This window comes from Poecilia reticulata, linkage group LG20 (genome assembly GCF_000633615.1).
Source record: "Poecilia reticulata strain Guanapo linkage group LG20, Guppy_female_1.0+MT, whole genome shotgun sequence".
Classification (NCBI taxonomy): domain Eukaryota; kingdom Metazoa; phylum Chordata; class Actinopteri; order Cyprinodontiformes; family Poeciliidae; genus Poecilia; species Poecilia reticulata.
In genome coordinates, this window is record NC_024350.1 from 24,211,671 (window position 1) to 24,233,898 (window position 22,228).

General features: G+C 37.5%; 1 protein-coding gene across 2 annotated transcripts in view; it reads right to left on the reverse strand.

Annotated features, from left to right (window-relative positions):
• Positions 1-21,187, reverse strand: part of LOC103456924 (sodium/hydrogen exchanger 9) — an 83,015-nt gene extending 61,828 nt beyond the window's left edge. For both annotated transcript variants that reach the window (XM_008396808.2, XM_008396809.2), the window contains exons 1-6: positions 20,974-21,187; positions 19,890-20,089; positions 13,982-14,059; positions 13,752-13,828; positions 8,386-8,501; positions 721-826 (exon numbers count right to left, since the gene is read on the reverse strand). In XM_008396808.2, the coding sequence (XP_008395030.1) occupies positions 721-826; positions 8,386-8,501; positions 13,752-13,828; positions 13,982-14,059; positions 19,890-20,089; positions 20,974-21,124 (728 nt within the window). In that variant the 5' untranslated portion in view covers positions 21,125-21,187. The remainder of the gene's footprint in view (positions 1-720; positions 827-8,385; positions 8,502-13,751; positions 13,829-13,981; positions 14,060-19,889; positions 20,090-20,973) is intronic.
• Between the last annotated feature and the right edge of the window lie 1,041 nt (positions 21,188-22,228).

Consider the following 22,228-nt stretch of genomic DNA (forward strand, 5'->3'; position numbering starts at 1 on the left):
GAGGCGGCATGAGGGACAGTCACGCCACTTTATGAACAAATGTGGCACTATGCAGCTTTGTCTGGGAGAATGCTCAGGCTCCATGCAGTGGTCTGCAGTGAATACCGTGACGACTCATTATGCGCAATAATCCAAGTGGATTGCATTCATTTTATAGTTCTCTGTATGTGAATTTTGAACTCTTTCTATCTGCCATCTGTTTGCTCATCTTTAAGACTGGCTTTGTATAAACATACCAGACAATCCCTAGCAAGAATCTGAATGCATATTTGAGAGCCGTGCAAGAGAAAGATGGGACAGCAGACTGAAAAGAATAGGAGGATTGCACTGCATGGACAAGGGACACGTTTATAATGGATAATCCATTGAGCTTTCACATATTTTATGCCGAGTTCAGCCTGAATTTGACAGCACATACAGGCTAGTAGCCCATTGTGTTATCCTGGGAGTGTGTTGTAACTCCAGGAGCTGACTTCTTTAATGAGATGCTGACATCGCTGGAGGCAACTTGCTTATGTAGCCCACTGCATACCGTCAAGGCGGCCATGCTGCTTTACGCAATCACACCTTTCCTGTACAGCTGGCAGCTTCCATTCAGTTTTCCTTCACCGCTACGCATCCGCCTCCACGCTGCCAGCTGGCGAATTCCTCACACCCACACAATTAAACTGGAAAACTTACTCATTCAAAGGGCAAAGACGAACACAGAGAGATACTTACTGTGTCAAGACAATGGCCACGGCATCATTAAGGACACTCTCGCCAAACAGCAGGGTGTGTAAATCCGAGTCCACACGTAGGTCCGACAATAGCCCGAGGACTGAGACTTTAAAAAAAGACAAACAAACAAAACAGAAGCTGCCCTTAAAGACTGCAGGACGCTAAAACAACACATGCGTAAAGAGAAAAAGTAATTAACTAAATTACTCTGCAAAGACGCAGCGTAATTCGGGAACTCTACTGCAATAAGCAGAGAAGAGCAAGGGCGGTAACATCACAATGTGACAATAAAAACTAATGAGAAATGTGAAATCACCATGATAAGGAAAAGAAAAGTTGTCTGAAACACTAACAAAGCAAATTGTATTCAGGCAAAGATCAAAGAAAAACACTTTCTATCATAAAGTCTAGTAATTATGTTAAAGTACCGAGAAATTAAATGGTTAGACTAATTATTCTCTTATAGTATCTGTTGACGAGTTTGGTCAGCTTATTCTTAATGTTGACATTTGTTGATGGTTTAAAGTGGCAAATTAAAACCTACTCATAAATAGAACCTATAATTGTATATAAATAATAATATATATATTATTCTGCATATATAAGTTCAACTCAACTGATTTGCAGCTCTGGGAACTTTTTTTCTTTTATTTAAATATTTGTTTTACAAAAAGGTACTCTTGGTGAAGGTTAAAAAATATGTTATCTGGAGTATTTTTTATCTTTATTTGCCTTACTTGAATGGCATGCTTTGTAAAACTAACAGTATGTACGACCACGCAAACAACAACAAAAAAAGGATTTCAGCAGCAAATTGGATCAAGATCTGCTGTGTGAACAAAACACTTAAGGCTTAGCATTGCTAATGAATGCCGTTTGTGGCTGATTTTTGATAATTTCTCAAAAATAATATCATGGTTGCATGTTAATGGTCCTTTGTCAACGTTTCAAATGTGTTTGGATGTTGGAGCACATAACTAGAAATGCAATAAAACTGAACCTACTGGTCACAAAGTGCAACTGCAAAACAACAGATGTTCTGATCGTGTTTATCCTGAACATACAGCATATTACACTTTTCTTATGAGAGCGGCACAGGTTTCTGTTCTATATTGCGGTGCTACTTGCAAAACATAAATATACAGGCGTTCTTTACAACAGCTAGCAGTCTTGGAATGAAAGGACGCTGCTAGAGGAAGAAGGAAGGGAGGCTTGAGCTTCATAATCAGCAATTAAAACATGCAGAAAAGTTAATTACAACTTGATGTGGATGAACTGCTGGCAAGCAACTCCCTGCTTTGATAAGATGCACTCGCTGCATCTTATCAAATGGGCCACATTTGAAATCCCCACATGGGTGTGTCTTGAATAATGATGTTAGGCATCGATAGCATTCTAGATGTAAATTATAAAGAGCACCTCCTCCTTGCCTGGAATGCCAGTGCAGGTGGATAGCCAAGTTTTCGAAGGTTTGCAGTTGTGCCATTATCTTTCCATGTTCAGAAATATTTAAAATTAGGCATATCGTCTTATAACCTAACCATGACTTAAACTTCTTCACAATTTTACCCTTGATCTGTGTTCTTTAGTCTTTACAGAACATCTATAATTGCAATGATATCAAACTATACACAGTAGGAAGGTAGATGCAAGGGATGTCATTTATGGTTGTTGGGAGTGGAAATAGCCAAGTACAAACAGGTTTTGCTAACAAAAAATTAGAAACAAACAAAGACAATAAACAAACGTGCGTCATTTTAATTCAATATAAGAATTAGTCTAAATGCCAATACAATACATTGATGTTTGTGGTTTTCATATGCCAAAATTGTGAAAATATGATCACTCTACCCTTTTTTCACCACATGATGAAGATAATTTTGCATTGTCTCAGAAGACCCAGGATATTAAAGCTAATGCTACCAGAGCGCTATGAAGTCTTTAAGATGCCGGATGCTAGGTTCATTCTACTGGTGTTTTGATGTGCAGGGAAAATACAAACATTCTTCAGATATGAGACATGAAAACTTAAAATACATTTAAAAAATAGGCTTTTTACACATTTCGCCAGTTGTACTTGTGGATGCTGTAAGCTGTTTGGCATTAGAGGGTGGTCTAAATGTTTCAGAAGGAATCTTGACCCTAATTAGACTTGCCTGTACACTTCACAATGAGTTGGTTAATCTTCTACAATGGATCAACTGTAAAATATATCCTTTAATGGAAGTTTTGTGATACAAATAATGTAATATTTCATTTCAAACTACTATTACATTGGATGCAGATGCATGTGACCTACTATAGTACTAAGCTGGCAATATATAATGTGATTTTCAAGATGAAATAGGCTCCAAGTGGATTCAAATCCCATTTGATGGGACCATAGTGCATAAGTAATCCACAAAATTAGCCTTAGTGAAGTTTGTGATCTGAATAAAGAGTCAGTTCTGTAATGTTTGGCCCTGTGGGAAATGACAGGCCAGCGAGGGGCAAGGAAGACAGGAAATGAGCAGACTGACAATAGCGAGACAACTGCCTCCAGACATATTTTGACAGATCTGGCTCTTTGGTCTTTGATGGGCTTAGAGTTCTTCTGAGTTCAGGGCCCGGAGTAAGGATTGTTCCATCTTCCCGCTCCCATAATGCCTGACTGGTGCGAGCATGTTGTGTAACACTTACGCTGCTAGACAAAAACAAGAAGACGGAGACGAGAAAAAAAAAATAAAAAATCATCTCCTCTCACACAAGGAGGGTTGCAGTGTAGTCATGGCAACCAGTCCTACAGCTGTCAAGTGTTTGTCAGTTTCCACAGCAACACCATAAGGTAGACAGTATACAATTATCTCCAACATAACACAGCTGAGAGGGTCGAAAGAAGTCTTATCAGGTCAAATTACCCCGGATGCAGATGTTTAGCGGAGACAAAGATTGTGACAACGAGAAGCAAAAAAAGCAGAGGATTTGCTTGTTTACTTGAGTAAATTAGGCAGACAATGCTGAAAGTGATGCAAAATAAACAGTGGAGAAAAATTGCTATAACGTGTGAAGCGCTGAGTGGTAAAGTCATAAATACAAGCGTTTAAGATTTCTGATGGGCAAGCATTTTACAACTTCAGAAGAGGTTACATCAAAGATTTTTTTTCATGTATATTTGATGGAAGCATTTTCGGAAAATCAATGCCATAACGGCAATGGTCAACAGTTAGTGAGTTCAGTGTGGGAACGCAGGGAGGATTTGTAAGTGATGACCCATACTAACTAACTTACAAAAACAAAGTCTCTAAATGTTTATTGCAATATAATAAATTTATATTGTGAATTTTGATCAAAGTAACTTTTGGGTTAGAGTTTTTGAAGCCTGATCTGGTGTAGTTTATGTTTTGTGGCAACACCGAGGTTTTAAAGAAGGATGGAACATTTGTACCTCTCCTTAATTAAAACTGTGCCATGGACTCATTACCAGATTCAATGCTTTTTAATACTAAGTTTTAGAAAGTCACTAGCCCTGAATAAATGACATTTCTGACAAAAAATGAACATTCACTAATTATTGGGAACGTTTTGATGGTTTTATTCAAACTGGAGTGACTGTACAGTTTTGTTCAACTACTAATATTATCTAATCCATGGGTGCATGGGGGTATAGATATACTCAATATTATCTTGCTAACTGCTCCTTAGCAAGTTGCAGAGAAATTATGCACTCCTAGATGCCATCAAAAAGCTTCTGGCAGACTGCTGGCAGATTAAAAGAGCTGGCAGAAATGGTAGAGCTCATTTTAATTGGTTGGTGTCCTGGCACTGGCTTAGCTTTTTGACACACTCCATAAATTTTTAGAAAGTTTAAGGATCTAATCCTTTTCTTCTTTTGTTTTTTTGGCCAGCTGTGCACTGGGTTTGGGATGATTGTCTGTTGACAAACAAAGCAAAAATCTATTTCAATGAGTAATAACCGAGAAGGGAAACTACATTTGTACTGCTAAAAATTGTTACCATCTGGCATTATTTTAAAGTCTGCAGTGCCCAGACAAAAAATGTATGTGCGCTCTCTTTCGTGTGAGGAGAACTACAAAAATACGAACTCTAAGATGAAAGGAAGAACCGTGGAACTGAAAAATACTCATGTTAAGTGAGAATTTCACCGACCCTTAGTAACCACCCCTGCAGCTATAAATGCAGCACAGCAGGCCTCCTGCTTTTTGATCCGAACTATTGGTCCTATATTTAAATCAGGGAAGAACAGTTAGACTGAGTAGAAAACTGGTTATTTTGTAAAATCAAATGATGCATACTGAAAAGGAGCATCAAAGCAGACTTTCTATGACATTTAAAGCAGATTTAAATGTGTATTTGCTCCTACTCCCAACAAAAATATTTAAGGTATTAACTCTCCCTTATGAACCTTTTTCAATGTTATGCTTATTCTTAACCAAAGAAGAATCTTTTACCACAAACTAAACAGGCACTGGTTTTGAAGAAAATGCAAAAACCTATGTCAAGAAAGCTGAAGTATCTGAAAACCCGCTTAAGGCTGTTTACAGCTTATTATTTTGTGCTTAAAAGTAAGAAATGAGGCGAACTACAGCAAGGATCATGAAAAAAGTTTGATTCAGAGACAGACTGGAAGCAATTTGGTCAAGGTTAATGCTTTTGCATGGCGAACTGATGACATGTATGTGCCACCAAATCAAGAAAATTCACCTGAGAGTGCAGCTGAACGAGCAGTTGTCTTATGAAGATTCAGATTGATTTATGTTGTTATTTGCAGTAATCCTGGTTAGTATTTAAGATGACATGAGAATTCTGTAGAGATACTCACTTTCTATGGTATCTTACTTCATTATTATTTGAATAAATCATTTTAACTGACATATGCTATTGTGAACAAACACTGTAGAAGAAGAGGCATTTACAGCATGTCCTAAACACTGTTCTTTATGACTGCAACTCTAAATGAAATAAATGAATAAATACAGTTGTTCGTTTCTATAATATGAGTGCATGAAGAGATTAAAACAAACTTACTTTACTTAACTGTTAGCTAGCCAGTTAGGAATAAAACCCAACTTTTTTTTTCTGATAATATGGTTCTGTGTCACTCATCACTCTGTCCCCTCTGTCTTAATATTAGTTTCAGGGCTAAAGTAATGGATTATTTATGTCTGTTAAAAAATGTTTATCCATTGGACCTAGTTTTGTGGTGCATATCTGTGCTAAAACCAGGCTGCATGCTGGTAGTGGAGGAGGGCTCCTTTGGGATCAGGAGACATCACAGAGTCTGATCAGCTTATTCTGCACTGATTGCATAAAACTCAACAGCAAAATATTTTAAGAAATAAAAAAACCAATTAAAAACTTGACAGCACAATCACTCTAAACAGCTCACTTTGTCAGTACTTTGTGTCATTTTTCATACATGGTAAGAAAAAAAAAAACAGTGACAGGATTTTATTTATCTTTGTTCAAACTTATCAAAACTGTAGATATATGTTCATTTGATTTCAAATTTTATTCTTGTTTTCTGCTGAGAATTGCTGGGAAAATACATTTAAGAAGAAAAGTGAATGAAACACATATTTTGAAAAAGGATAAAAGATTTTCACTATGTGGCTGAATTTATTTCATCACTGCAATGAAGAGGCATCATACATCGATGCCTCTTCATCCCTACTTACCTTTATTTTAATCTCCCTTTAAATGACGGCAGAATTTATTTGACCTCTAAACCATAACATGGTTTCTTTTTTTTATGAGATTATAATTTTTACAATACTACCATATTGTCTCAAGCAATTATACAAAGAACTCTAGAAGAATATTGACGTTTTTTTAATGACTTGTATGCTGACAACAAAACACAATCTTCATTTGGTCGTCTTGTCTTTCTCCAGTTGAAGGCGAGAAGTCCTTGCAACAGTCACACATTTAAGAAGTAGCTCAGCTGAGCTAAAGTCCTCAGCCACCACAGTGTAAAACCAGCTACTTAAACCATAGATTTCAGTTTACTCTTAAAACAAAGGTGCCTCATGCATAGTAAATGTCAAAAAAGAAAAGTTCAACTTTCAAAAGTTAGGAAAATATTGAAACATTTTTAACTACATGAATTTGTTTGAACAGTTTTTTAATAAATGGAGACACTTAATCCACATCTCCACAAGCTGCACAGCATACTCTGGAAAAGAAGAATACATCTGAGTAGCTGGGTTTCAGAGAAGCTGCGTGCAGTTCAGCTTATTAAAATCTAAAACATCTTGGCTAGATGTTACAGAACCACAGATTGCCTTAAACTAATCATTATGTAAAGATAAAAGACCATGCAGAAGTATTCATACTGCGTAAATGTGGTCACTTTCAGTATGTTGCTCAACTCATCTTCCCATGAACTCCATATGCCCTCTCCTCACTTATGAGCAACCTCCCCTCACCATGATGCTGTCAGTACAGAGTTTCTCTGTGAGGTTGGTGTATTCAAACTAATGCGCAGTTTGCATTTTAAGCCAAGCATTACGCCGGTGGGATGCTCTTCCATAAAAAGCAGATTTATCGAGAGCAGAAATAGCTGTCCTGCTGATCCTCCCACCTGAATATGGATCTCTGCAGCTTTTCTAGAGTTACCATTATGTGAACAGCCGTGTCCTGTTTTTTGGATTTGTGTGATTCTCTTTTTACGTTTGCAGAAGATCAGTTACACTTTAAAATCATGATTCATCCCCATTCCATTTCTTTATTACACAATACTTTGTGATGGTCTATTGCATAAAATCCCACTACATCCATTAAAATGTAGGGAAAGTTTAAGAGGTAAGAAAGCTCTTATTTCTTGTTTTTTTTTTTTTTTAAATTGGGTAATATCTGATTATATGCAGCTTGCGGTATTGCTTAATTGTTACATCTTCTTGAAGGCCACAAACTTAAGCCAGCCTATGCGGGATTGCACACTAATGCTGAATTAAAAATCAGAAGGTCTGGGGTTTGGATTTTATATTTTGACAGCACAATACAGAGCCTATGGGCCTTACAATTTTAGGCATTCAGTTTGAGTCTAATCAAAGTGACGAGTGCACTGGGGTCAAAACGAATGAGCACAGCGTGGCATTGAAAAGTATTGCCTCTCAGCTGAACCACAATTTAAATCCTGCCTTTGATGCTCACCGAGATCACTTATTGGTATAAATAATTCATCTGCAGCAAGTACTTCATCATTGTCGGAGTCACTTCATTGAATAATGGTTTAACATGTCTTAGGGAACACAGAGAGAAATTCACGTAGGAGAGCAATCTGCTCTATATTTTTTTGCAACAGATTTGCTATCTGCTTTATTTCTGCACTAGATTGCATTAAGACAGGTAGACACGTTAAGTCCAGCGGTTGGGAACTCTTAGCATCTCATTTTGCTGCAGGTTATAGTTTTCATTGTTTGTTTGTTGCTTATTCCTATAGCATTTAAGTCAATTTTGTTCAATGGGTTATTTATATAGCGCAAAGTGTAACAACATATTACAGATCTTGATTTTCTTATAAAAGTGTTTCGTTTGCATGTTTAAAGTTAACCATTTCCTCTTTTTCACATATGTGTGGAGTGTACCTGCGTGAAGCCAGATCGGTTCTGCCGGTAAGAAGGAAAACAACTTTTATGTGAAGATTTTTTTCTGTAGGTGACCTACCAGGATCAGTGGCTGACATGATTGCACCAAACAGGAGGCAGTCAGTGAGGGAGAACTCTCCATCTGCCGCTCGTCTCAGAAGCACCATGAGTCTGGTGAAGCCGTAGACAAGGGCCCTGGTATTGGGATCAAACAGACAGGAGAAAAACACACTGTGGTCATTTTTTTTTTCTGGAAGGGCAGGGAGGTGCAAACCTATCAGTCATCCTACTAAACGCAGCAGGGCTTCCCCACCCCTCAAAGTAGTCAGGCTAATGGGGCTAGACACAACCAGCAGGCGCATTGACCCTTTTCCAGATAGTAATAGCAATACAAACAAAGCAACCTTTTTTTTTCATTCTCAGTCTACAGACACGATTCGGAGTTTAATTTTGAATTGAACAATAATTGGATGCAAACTGAAATCTCTGTGTGTGAAGTGTTTTAACAAAAACACTTCTCAAAAAAAGACTTTGAGAAGACCTTGTGAAGGGCATCACAGCAGAATAATACAGAGAAAGAATTTTCTTATCAACCCTGGAGCCTGGAATAAATCTCAAACTCCAACTGTCCCCGGCTTTATCTCGCCCTTAAAAGTGAGGCACTCTGAAGGCAAAGGAAAAAAAAAAAACTTTTCTATTCAGCATTCATAACTGCAGGCCAGCTCCTGAATCGAAGACGGAGGTGTGTTAAGTCCTAATCCAGTTAGCAAAGACGCATCCCATAATAATCAATATGCCACTGAGTCTTCTGGGGAGCACTCAGTGTCACTTTGTTACCATGGAGCTGGCACACAACTGTGTCCCTATGGTCGGGATTTAAAGCACTGTCCTCACGTTGAACAACATAAGCTGCCTTATTCATGTATCTTAAGGGGAGATTTGAGGTTAGAGTGATTGTGTTTCCACCGGTGGGGTGTTTGTGTGCATGCACATGTATGAGCATGCCAGTTAGGGTCAGGCACTCAGGCACACGCACACACAGTGAGAAGCAGGCAGGAGAAGTGTCTGGCAGATTTGCCCGTTAGGTTCTCAAACAGGACACATTACAAGCAATGGCACCGACCTGTAGCCTGCATTATAACATCTAAATGTAAGGTTATATGCACGTTTTAAACATGGGTTTGCAAACTTCACACAGGTGTTTCAACAAAATATCAGCAGCTCTAACAGCGTGTGGAGAAGGGAGGGTGTGAGGTAAGTGGCTTATCTCGCAGTGGCACTGAATCAGTTTGAGAAGAAAAACATAATAGGAAAGAGGAAACACTTACTGTTTGGAAATCACACAAACTAAACTCACATTTCTGCATCAGGCTGTAAAGTAAAAGTAATTGCAGTTTTATTGTTTGTTTGTTTTTCTAGCCAATTAAAAAAAAATTAACCCAGTATGGAATATTACAAAGGCTGTAGACTTAAGAAAAATTTAGCTTCAGTTGAGTTGGTCACACTCCGTTTCTTCCTGTGTTTTCCCTAAAGTTGTGGATGGGTGTCAATGAACAAACCATTTCCTGGATGCAAGTTTCACAAACCAAAGAACTCACATGACAACAAAATATATTAGCTAAATTGGGAACTCTATGCCAAGAGTTCAAGTGAATGAACTTAATTAGTTTAGTAGAAAATGCTTTCGAAGAGCATAAAATTCAATAAAGTACAGATAAGCTAAGCTCCATCTTTTACAAAGCAGCAGATGAGGCCAGGGGCAATTTTCTCAATAAAACTATGGTTTAGCTAGGAATGAAAAGCAGAAAGAAATGAAGCTTGTTAGAATTTGTTGATTTACATTGAGGACTTTGTGAGTTCCCCCACTTAGAAATCATAGAGGGGTCTGAAATGTTCATCTAAGGTGCATGTCCACTGTGAGAGACATAATCTGAAAGGAAAAAGAAAAAAAAATCCGGAAATCACAATGTATGATTTTTTTAAAATAATTTATTTGTGTGTGTCTCTACCTGGGCTTTCTAACCAGCTGGGGCAGAGAGACACATTCTTTAAATCAGACAGTGACTTAAAGAAGAGCAACAAAAGCAAATGAGGTGGATTAGCAGTGCTTGCCGACAACTGATTGCATCATCCAAGGCGTGTTACTGTCATGATACTGCGATACAGCAACATATTTCAGTCAGAAACCTCTTTGTTGCAAAACTGACCAACACTGGAGAATCTTACTGCCCACAATATTACCATCCACAGCAACTCTGCAAATCTGGAGAGCAATTATATTATCTGCAGTTTTTAAAAGGCATGCACGCTCCAGTTTTTTTTTTTTTTTTTTTACACAAAAACAAGTATATTTTTGGTTATTTTAACTGCTAATATCAAATTCTATTAAGGTCCTGGTTCAGTCTGCGATGTAAAGTGTAGTATGTCTGCACAGATGTTATAATTGCAATGGTCTAGCATTCCTCCTACTATATAGTAGTACACTAGGGATATGCAAATCTTTAGAATGATTCATTTCCATGTTTCATTATTTTATTTCCATATTTGCACAATCTTGAAGTCTACCTAATGCAAGCTGAGTTTTGCATTGCATAAAAATGTCTGGAGTTAGTGAAGCAGAAGTATAAGTTCGCCAACATGTTTAGTAGTTGTGCTGGGGAGCACAATGTCTTAATCAACAGTTAGATAAAGCAACTAGCATACGGAAATTACCTTTTTTTTTGTGATTGGAATTCAGAATGATCTCTTGACGCAGAACCTATGAAATATTTAGCGTATCATAAGAGCAAGCACTGGATTTTATTCTACTGAAGACCAAATGCTTTCGCTAAAAAATTTCATCCTGAAGTCAAAATCCTCCAAAAAAAAAAAAAAAAAAAAAAAAAAAAAAAAAAAAAACTTCAAACAGATGCTACAGGATGGTTAACATTATCTGTGGCTGTAGTCATTTAGCTAACAGGGATCCAAAGTCAGAGACTGCCATCTAGTGCTTTCAGGACAGAATTGCAACACTATGCATCAGCACAGTAGCTGATTAAAAAAAACAAATCAATATATTCTGGCTCCACTAGCAGAGTCAGATGATTCCAAGACCTTTTAACATCTTTAGCACAGTTCAGCACACTAAGAGCATTTGCAGACATTGTAATTCATCACTTAATAAGCTGCACAGGTGTGATTAATGACAGCTCAGTCCATCAGTTCCATGGTGCAGCTACCACACCAACACTGACACACTGAAACCAGATGATTTGGGCGCTTCTAGAACGTCCATCCATCCATTTTCTTTCACCCTTGTCCCTCAGTGGGGTGGGGGGGGTTGCTGGTGCCTATCTGCAGCTAGCGTGCCGGGCGAGAGGCGGGGTACACCCTGGACAGGTTGCCAGTCTGTCACAGGGCAACACAGAGACACACAGGACACACAACCATGCACACACACACCTAGGGGCAGACTAATTAACCTGACAGTCATGTTTTTGGACTGTGGGAGGAAACCGGAGTACCCGGAGAAAACCCACGCATGCACAGGGAGAACATGCAAACTCCATGCAGAAAGACCGGGGCCGGGAATCGAACCCAGAGCCTTCTTGGTGCAAGGCAACAGCTCTACCAACTGCGCCACTGTGCAGCCCCGCTTCCAGAACGTAATTAACGTTATTTGCTGCACCTCTGCTATTCTTGGTTTAACAACACTATGCACAATAAAGCAAGGAGGAATTTTATACAGAGATGCAAAACTGACGGTCACACCAGCAAAATGTGATAATAGTGACTTTTACTTGGACTGACAAATAAATTGCAGCATTAACTCGCATTTATCTGCTTTGTGCACTCTGCAACTACAGAAATATTAATATTACAGTATTGCTTTGGTGTTTTTGGTGTAGCAGTGGACAGCACGATGTGCTGGGATGCTGTTCAAACTTTGAATTGTGGATTATGTTTTATTTCATTCTTTTTGCATTTTCATTTATTGTTGTGAGACATGCTGAACAAGGAAGGAAGAACGGAGTTTCACAGATAAGAGTGCAGATGTTCTACTTCACTCTCCAACACCACGAGCATGAGTGACACCAAGACACACACGCATGCGCACACACACACACACACACGCACCCCCGCACACCCCAACACACACGCATACACATAGTATGCCTTTCTTTTTTCACAAGTACTTTTCGCTGACTTGCATTAATTTTGTATTCATTTCCATAGCCTAATCCTGACTCGTACCCTAAATGTAACCATTAAGTGTAAACGCCTAAACCTAAACTAAATTCAGCTTACACCTTAGTCCTCAACCTATCCCAAAAACAGCAACTTTTATTGGACCTGGGGTTTGTCCTTGGAATAAATACACAATCTAGAATTGTAGGATTTACAGGTTTTCTTGATTGCTTGGATCTGCTTAAAGGAACTGGGATCCACTTAGTTATCATCATCAAAAGTTCAGCAGACCAGATGATTTATTTTGCAAATGTAGGAACCATTTCTCATTGGTTTGACATATTCTCCCCACCCTTTAGCAAAACATTTAAAACAGATGCCATTCAAGCAGTCCAAACTCCATTATTTAGTAATTAAAAAAAAAACAGAAATCCCCTGTTCAAACTATTAGAAGCTACCAAAATCAGTATAAACCCTTTGAAGCACCTGTTTCACTGTACATCCAACAAATGTTTACTTCCCACAATCAGTTTGCAGTCCTTAAACGTGCCATCTCTGTGTTGTTCTTTACCAGCATGGATCCAATGCAGATGAGACTGCGAATGAATAGTAGAAATGTATTTTACAGTTTCTATTTGCTCTCAAAAGGGTTTAGCTCTCCCACACTTTGAAAACCCCTGGACAACACTGACAAGCAAGTGCCGTATTTTGTTGTCCATTATGTAGTGGATGATTGGAAATTTCATGCAGTTGGCTGAAGGTAATATTTGGTTTTGCTTCATGTTTTAAATGTTTTGGTCTGGTTAGAGCCTTTTGCAAACAAAATATGTCACTTTAACCATGAGTGTAGCTTTTTAAGCCTGAGTTAGCTGCTTTGATAATTTGGAGTATGAATTGTCAGATGGATGAAAGTAATGAAGACAAACTAACTCAGATAGTCTGGTCTTGATCCAGCAGTGAAATAATCTGGTTAGGAACCAGTTGCTATTTTTATTAAATGTTGCAGGAAAAAAAACTGCAAACCAATCGCTTAAAAAAATAAAAAGCTCATCACATATCAAAACTAGCTGCTTTGCTGCAGCTTGCAAACATCTGTCGTTCAACAGCAAAACAGTGGATAATGAGTACATAGAGAAACCGAGTTCCTGCATATATGACATGTTTGTGTCTACACATAGACATAAACTGATTAAAACCTAACGTACATAGAAACTGAGATACACATTCTGGAGTGTTTGTTGTTTGGTATTGATCAGTGTGAATGAACAGAACACTTACCCTATGCACAAGGAGCTGATCATGGTGCCCAGAAAAGCATAGGTCACAATAGAGCCCAGATTCTCCACAAATCGCCTCTAGAACACGAATCAAAAGGCAGATGCAGTCAATAAAACATGAAACAAACAAGATTTGTTGTCAACACATCCATAAATGAGGCAGCACAAAATACAATTTTATTTAATTTTTTCATCTGGTGGGCCAGTGGACATCAAACGCAGCCGTCTCACCTGATTCAGGGTGTAAGCCCCAAAGAAGATGATGGGTGGCAGGAAAAGGTCGAACAGGATTTGCGGATCAAGCATAGCCTGAAAAGAGAGACACTTCATTTATTGGATGATTGATTCAGTTGTATTTAAAAACACATGCTTAATCGAAGTGTTGTTTTTTTTTGCATTGATTTTGAATAAAATCTGAATCTTAAGGGGAGTACAGAGATCTCTTTGCGTTTCTTTTTCTGTGCTAACGACCACTCAAAGGTAAGAAAGATTGATTCTTTGTAAATGAAATGATAAATCAGTCTTAACAGTTTTATTTGCTTACTTCACATAAAGGCATGTAGATATATAATAGACAAATGCTCTTTGTTGAATTACTTTTAAAGGGAAATGAAGCAAAGTTTTAACAAATGTAAAGTTTACATTAAAAGTAGGTTCTCTGTATGATTTGAAGCACTGACAGTGTTTTTTTTTTTGCTTGAATTAAAAGGTTGTAATCAATTCTAATAAATAAAAACATATCAGAAATATATGAGGTGTCAGAAAAAATGGGGAACATAAGAAACTTTGATTGTAGTGCCAGTATGAACTGACATAGTTGCTGAAAGCTGGAATTGATGTTATTAGCTGCCTCAAAGCTCTCCTGCACTTAGTGACTTTATGACAGTGTACTGATTTAGCACACTGCCAATGTGTCTTGAGGTTATATGATTAATGAAAAGCACAATGCAAAATGAAAATTGCAGCCGTCTGTATCCAAGAAGCTTCTAGAACATATACAAATAAGAAAGTACCACCATTAAAGCTGAGCTGTGCCATAAATTAGCAATAAAATCCATGCTGCGAATTACCTTCAACACAAACAGTAGCCATACTGTGAGACATTTCTGTATTTATATCCTCTCTGAATGTTTCTCATCTCAGCCAATGAGATGCAATACCAGCCAATCTGTAAGGCAGGATTCCATGTACAATTTCACCCTTGGATGATTTTAATTTGTATTGTGGGTAGATTTGTAAAGAAAAAAAAACTGCAACAACCTTCTGGTTTTATTTAAAAATACATATTATTAAGGAATATAAGGAATAATAAAAAAAAAAGATTTGGAATAGTCACATGTTCTATCCAAATGATGAGGTTTGGTGAGAACAACCAAAAACTGCCCTTGAACTAACTAAAATAACAGCCTGAAGAGCATCAAAGAAGTGAATAGATGAAAGCCTCTACTAATGTTTTTGATCTAGGACATCCTCGTACTCTAATGAATATTTACCAGAGGTGAATTAGTTGCATGTTTCATAAAATTACAGAACACATCCAATGTTGGAAAGTCCATTATAGAAACCAGCGAGCCAGCATGCTCTCTGAGTAATTCTGCATTTAAAGAGGTAACTGGATCTACAAATTGCTCTGCAGCCATAACCCAGCACTCTATAAATTACTTTTGTGTGGCTGCAATTACCAACAAAGAACAGCATCCATGAATTTTTAAAATATAAGATAAACACAAATAAGCACGACACAAACCAATATGGCCACTGCAGCGAGTAAATTATGCATATCTTGGCAGCTTTATTCTAAGGGCCACCTGCACCACTACGCTGAGGATGGAGGTGTGCTGTGTACACTAATTGTCTTCTCAGCCCAGCAGTGCTAAATTTAATCAGACCACAAACTTTAATGCTGTTCTCCCCGGTGGCACATAATGGACTCAGTAATGCGATGAAATCCTTATCTCTCTCTGCTAGCTCCCCATATGTATCAGGCCTAATGGCTCAAAGTCTACACACGGTCTGACTGATGTAATGGCCTCTGTGGTAGCCTCTGCTGGTTTACTAATGAGACCTTGGCTTTCATAACGGGCCAAGGAGTCGAAGCCATTAGAGAAGAGTTACACTTGGCCTGCATGATTTGTAAGGTCCACAGCCGGTCACTTCCTGGTTTAAAACATCCCCTAAGCTTCATCAACAAATTTCTAAACACACTCCACATTCATGCTTGCTGAGTATGTGTGAAGTGCAGAAAATAACTTACCTGGCCTTTTCGTATGACACATTTCTCACATCAAATCACTAAAATATAATCTCAGATGCTGGTATATTGATGTTGTGGTAACACTTTATTTGAAGGGGTTCGCATAAGACTGACACGACACTGTCATAAACATGACATAAAACCTGTTGTGAGCATAAATAAGTATTTTTGAATGTCTATGACAGTTGTCATGAAGTGTCATTCAGTAAATAATGACACTTTTAATGCAAAGTTGCTCTAAAAGTTGCATTAAAAGTCCATTAAAAGTGCCAACTTTGAATGATCGTAATTGTAAATTAGACAACCACACCAAGAAAAAAACCTGTGAACATTTTTTTTCTTTGTATTTCTTTTACCTTAGGGTGATTCATAAACACAATCAATATTTTTTTTTTCCAATAGACACTGTGGTTTTTGAAATATTGATCTCTACCAAACGGTTGAGATGTCACTTAATGGTTTAGGTACATGACCTAATAAAAATACCAAGTACAGTAGATAAATTAAAATAAAATGCAAATTTATAAAGAAATAAACTACAAAAAATGTCTGGGGTATTGGATATTTCTGTCAAAATGCCACAAAACACTGGTTTTAATTTCAACCAAGGAAAACATTGCGTCGAACAAGGAAATATTGCATTTTTAATTTTCCCATCTTCAGTCAGTGTCAGCGATCAGGTCGAAGCGTGATTCATGGTGCCAGTAGTCCTCCAGTGACGGGAAATTGAAAACACCCGTAAAAAGAAGGATCGCTAGGAAATGCTCTATTTCTTCAGGGCTAATCTTGATTGGATCCCCCAGCTCTTGAGGAGAGTACAAATTGGTGTGATGTGTGATATGTTCAATCATCTCATTAGTGAAGAGCATTTTGAAATACTGAAAGGGTGAGGGCACAGCTTCAGGGGGTTCAAATCTTGAATTAAGAACCTGGAACTCATCAATGTCTTCCTGCTTCCAGATTCTTCTTGTGCTTTTGTTGGGGCCTGAGGTGTAACTTGGGTCGGCGTTGTCATTTGGCTGCTCCAAGGGAACAGTGTTTAGTGTGTGTTTCCCTTTCCTGCTCTTTTTACAAGGTGGCTGTGTAGAAGATCTGCTTGTTGAGGGAGCCTCCTCTTCATCCAGGGATTCAAAAGAGCAGTCTCCAGAATCATCTGCCTGTGTGGGCTGATGATCAGGATCTTCTTCTTGGTCATCATCGATCAGATCACCATCAGATTCTTGAGGATTTTTTGGTACAAGGGCAAGAAGACTGCGTGGTCAAGCACCATAGAAGGATTTAGCGTAAATCTAGTGGCGGTTGAAAAGTTAAAATTAGTTAGTAGTTGTGAAAATTATGATTTTCCCACATTTATTCTAAAATTTTACCATATTTGCTAATATCAACTCAGAAAAATCACAAAAATTATTTAGTAAGATAATGTTATAATTATTCTTAGTGTATAACACTGTAATAACACTTGTTTCATATTTGCACCAATAGAGGAAAATGACGTTTGCTTTTATACCAAAAAAAATAAATGTCAACTACATTAGCTTAAACTATTCCAACTTCTCAAAGTTTTACCACAACCAGTCGATATTTGTGACAAGAGTTTTGTGTTTCTGACTTCCTGGTTGGAGAGGGGAAGAAGAAGAATACTATTTAAAGAAACAGTGCCCTCTAGTTAATTTCTTTAGCATATTATACTTCAAGCAAGTGGCAGAGATGGCTCAATCAGGTTAAGCTAAGTTAGGCACTGCTCATTTGAGATATAGAGACCCAAAATGTGCTCAACCAAATGGTTGAGCGGGCAGTTAAAAGTGCAAAGTTGGCATTTTTAATGAACTTTCAATGCAACTTTTAGAGCAACTTTGCATTAAAAGTGTCATTATTTACCAAATGACACTTCATGACAACTGTCATAAACACTCATAAAGACTTTTTTATGTTCATGACAGATGTTATGTCATGTTTTTGACAGTGTCATGTCACCCCTTCAAATAAAGTGTTACTGATGTTTTTTCTATACTGTTGTTTTAATCACTCAAGGATAAATTTTGATCGTTTGCCACACGGTTTTACTGTTAATTATTGTAAATTCTTCTCTTTTTTTTCCCCCCCGTCTCAGCTCATTTTTATTTAACATCATTTTTCCTACACTATTTGCACAGAGAAAATATTGATTACAAGTACTGGAAGGTAGGTCAGCACCATTCAGCTGTTGAAAAGCAAACATTTGAGAGCCAGAAACTATGGGGAACAGGATAAGCCCACTCCAGAGTAGAGACTTGCTTCTGAAGTTATCTCGGGTTCAACAAGGATTATGGACCCATCTCTGTGTTGTTACTGCTGAAGCACTCATTCCACCACAGTTCACATTTATTCTCCCCAAAACTCTTAGATAGACTTAACTGTAAAAATTTCCTCATGGGTGTTTTTGTCCCTGCTGCTTGTGCTCTTTTTTTCTACCAAACTTTTTTCATCCACTTAACTTTTCGTTACTACACTTTGTGAAAGCAGACTTCCACATGTCCGTGAAGGCCATGATAATATAACAACTTTCATCAAAAATAATTTTCATTAGCTTATGCTATAATCTGGTACAGCTCATCAAATGGTTACATTATAAGCTTTTATATAAAGCTTATAATTATTATACATTTGATGTAGGCCACCAACTTCACAGAAATAAATTCATGAAATAAATCACTCCGTGTGCAATTAGTCTATATAACACAAACATTTTCTGTGTTTTTCAATGTCATCTCAGCTAAATGACAATCAAATGCATTAGTATTGCATTTGATTTGTAAGCATCTTGCAGTGATTAAGCTGCAATTTCAAGAAAACGTGTGCCTATGTGTTTTGACTTCCACGTCAGGTTTGTGCAAAAATACAGGCTTAAGATGTAGCATGAGGAAATGTGTCTACATAGTCTAAAACTTTCTCATCAGCATTTTAAACACCATTTCTCCAATGGAGTTGATAAGAAAACAATGACGGAGCATATTCCTACATAAAATCTTCAATCTCTTAGGAATAATGATCTCGCTGCAGCCTTTATAAATGAAATTAATTACCTCCATTTCCACCTCTCTAAGTCTTCATCAGCCATAAATCTCTCCAAGGCTACAATTACCATAAACTGTACACATCACTGTATGCTTTAGTGTCTGTGTTATAATAGAGCCTGTCATTTTAAAAAGGATGGGAGCTATCTACATCCATTACTGAGCCCTGTGCCACAGGTTGACGTGTAAGGTGTCTATTCAAGAGGAGAAAACCTGCAGAGTCTGCTCAGACACTTTCCTCTCTTTTCTGCAGTGCAGTGCAATCTGCCACCAATACCCCCTCGCCAAAGTATCTTATTATGGGAATTCAGCATGGAGACAACAAACTGGGAAATTGTCCTGAGTAGACATTTTTTTTTTCAAGCAGGTTAAATTATGCATTCAAAGAGTTTCAGTTTGTTGTTGCTACAAATATCAACCTAAGAATGAAAATAAGCTGCTTCACTCAAGTGTCCTTACACGACACATGGAAAAAAAGCAATCTTCCGTATTTGTCTGCTAATAATCCCTAATATGAATTAAATAGCTGCCTTCCTTTCTTTATATGCGCTACCGTGCTTTTCTAATAACAAACGGACCATGAAAACGACTCGGAAAACTAATAACCAGAAGCCATTAGCGGATCCTGTTGATGCAAATTCTTGGGGTGCATCCAGAACGCTTCAAACATTCCTGCTCCGATGCTAATTAAACGTCTTTTCAAAGCCAGTGGGATTGTAGGACACGGCGCTTCAAGTTGTACTAATCACACAACATACAAAAGTTTATCCGTGTAAAAGATTTGCTTTGCCATGCATCTGCGCTGAAGGTCAAACTAAATTGCCATAGTTACCGTGTGAGGACTTGGGAGATGCGAGCATCGTTGGCCCTTCTTTTCAATAAGTCTGTAACAGTGCTCGTGGGATGAGATGCTGACCATTATGACGTGAGGGGTGTCGTTTAGACCGTGGCAAGAACAAATGCTGCCCATGTTCTCCGAATGCTCCTCTCGGTCCATCCACAAGTACCTGATGGCTAAGCCCAGAAAGACACCTGCAAAAGATTCACAAAAAAATGCTTGCGAAATATAATCAAGGTCAATCAAATAATTTAAAAAATATATATATATATATATATATAAAAAAAACTATGCAAATAATGCATAATGGCTGATTATTATCTTTTCAATTTCCCCTTACGCTTGTTGCAGCTTAGGGCTCAGCAGTAAAAGAAAATCATGCGATAATAGTGGTGAATGCAGTAATGATGATATGACTTAAATACAATAAACAAAATACTCTTCTAGCTTTGAGTTTATTGTGAGCACAGACGTGAGGAGGGAGTAACAGAACAGAACTTTTCATCTGGCTAATGGAAAACTAAGTTGCTTGGCAATACAGTTTCTTAATGTCTTTACTGAAACATCTTAATGTCCCCATAAAACAGTTTCTGCTGCTTTAGCAGGAGCATCACAAAATGTATTACTGGCCTACAGAGCACCAATTCATTGGACTTGCATAATTTAATTATATTTTTTCCTGTCCAAATGTCCTTTACAAGTTTGTGATTCACTGCACATCCTTGCTGTCAATTAGTCAATTTTATTTCTCTGAGGTCAATGGAGCAAGAGTGGATGGACCATAACATGATCCTATATAGCATGTCTGTATTTTTTTTTTCTAGTTGACCTTAGGCAAAATTAACATTTTCTGAGAAACAGGTTATTTTCTTTTAATTGTTGCTTAGATGTAAGCAACAATGGATTAAAATAAACCCCAATTATGCGGCTATGTGTGTGATTAATCTACTTGCTCAATGATATTCTAATTTACTAAGATGCAACACTGTGGCACATTAATTGAACTGAGTCCAGGAAGTGTTGCCGAGCAGCAGCTTCCGCGATTTACCCTGTAAGAGCTGGGTCTGGGGTTACTTACCGTAAAACATTGCACCTCCAGCTTCATTAATGAGCCTGTATTTGAATTTCTTTAATTTCCAAACGCTGATAATTGTTATTAAGGCTAAACATACTGCGGATAGAACAAACAGTGCCGCACTATCTTGTCGGCCCCTCGCGGCGTTTGACATCTTCACCGTGTTTGGGTCAAACTTTCCTCCTCTGAGTTAACTGTGACACTTCGGAAAGACGCCGCTGCAACATCCGCATCTGCAACGTGCGTGACGCCTTTCAGATAACTCGGAAATTCTTGTTTTCTCGTCACGGACTAATGATAAACTTATCAGGGAAGGACGCCTTAGCTGATATTGATCTTAGTATGTAATTACTTAAAGACGAGCAAGGTTAAATATATCTTTACCTAACGTGGACAAGTTTAGACTCTGAACATGAACACAAACACTAAAGAATATCTGACAGTGTGCTTTTTTTTTTAACGAAGAATTAGCTTTTTTAATTTGTCAATTATTTAAATGTAATTTTTTGACTTTATATTAGCTTCTTGTGTAGTAAACTATAGGCTATTTATTATCTTTTTTGTAGAATTGTGATTTTCCGTATTTTCTGTTAAACGAGTTAATGCTTTGAGTTTTATTTATTTATTTATTTATTTATTTATTTATTTATTTATTTATTTATTTATTCATTCATTTATTTTGGCTTGTATGATTGCTGGGGATACTTATTCAGCATTTGAAAATATCTAAAGTAATGAGTAAAGTTTTTCATCTTCCACCAGATGGCGCAGTAGACAAACTAATGCAGGCAGTGCCTTCAAAATTTCAGTAAAATCTTGCTGCTCATTGACGCTGTAGAGTACACTAGTCTAGAGCTAAAAGTTGTTTTTGTGGGGGAACATGTATTAGGTCATATTCACAAATTTATTTATAATCCGTAGAAGTTGAGATAATTGTACTTTCCCCGCGATGAACCACTACTGAAAAACATTTTCCCTTATCTTTGAGATTTTAAGATTTTATTGTATTAAACAGTCATTTCATGAACATCAAATTTGTTAAATAACCTTGAATTTCACTTTAATAACTATATTACAACTAAAATCAAAGAGCAATGTTTATTTATTTATTTATTTATTGTGGGTTTTGATAAACAAAAAATCCAGTAATTGTTTTATTCATTTCGTTCCTAGTGATTGTGGAATTGTGGATTCATCTTCCTGTGTTTAGTTCGGGACGGGATGGCCACAATAAATTCTATCATTTATGTAAAAAAAA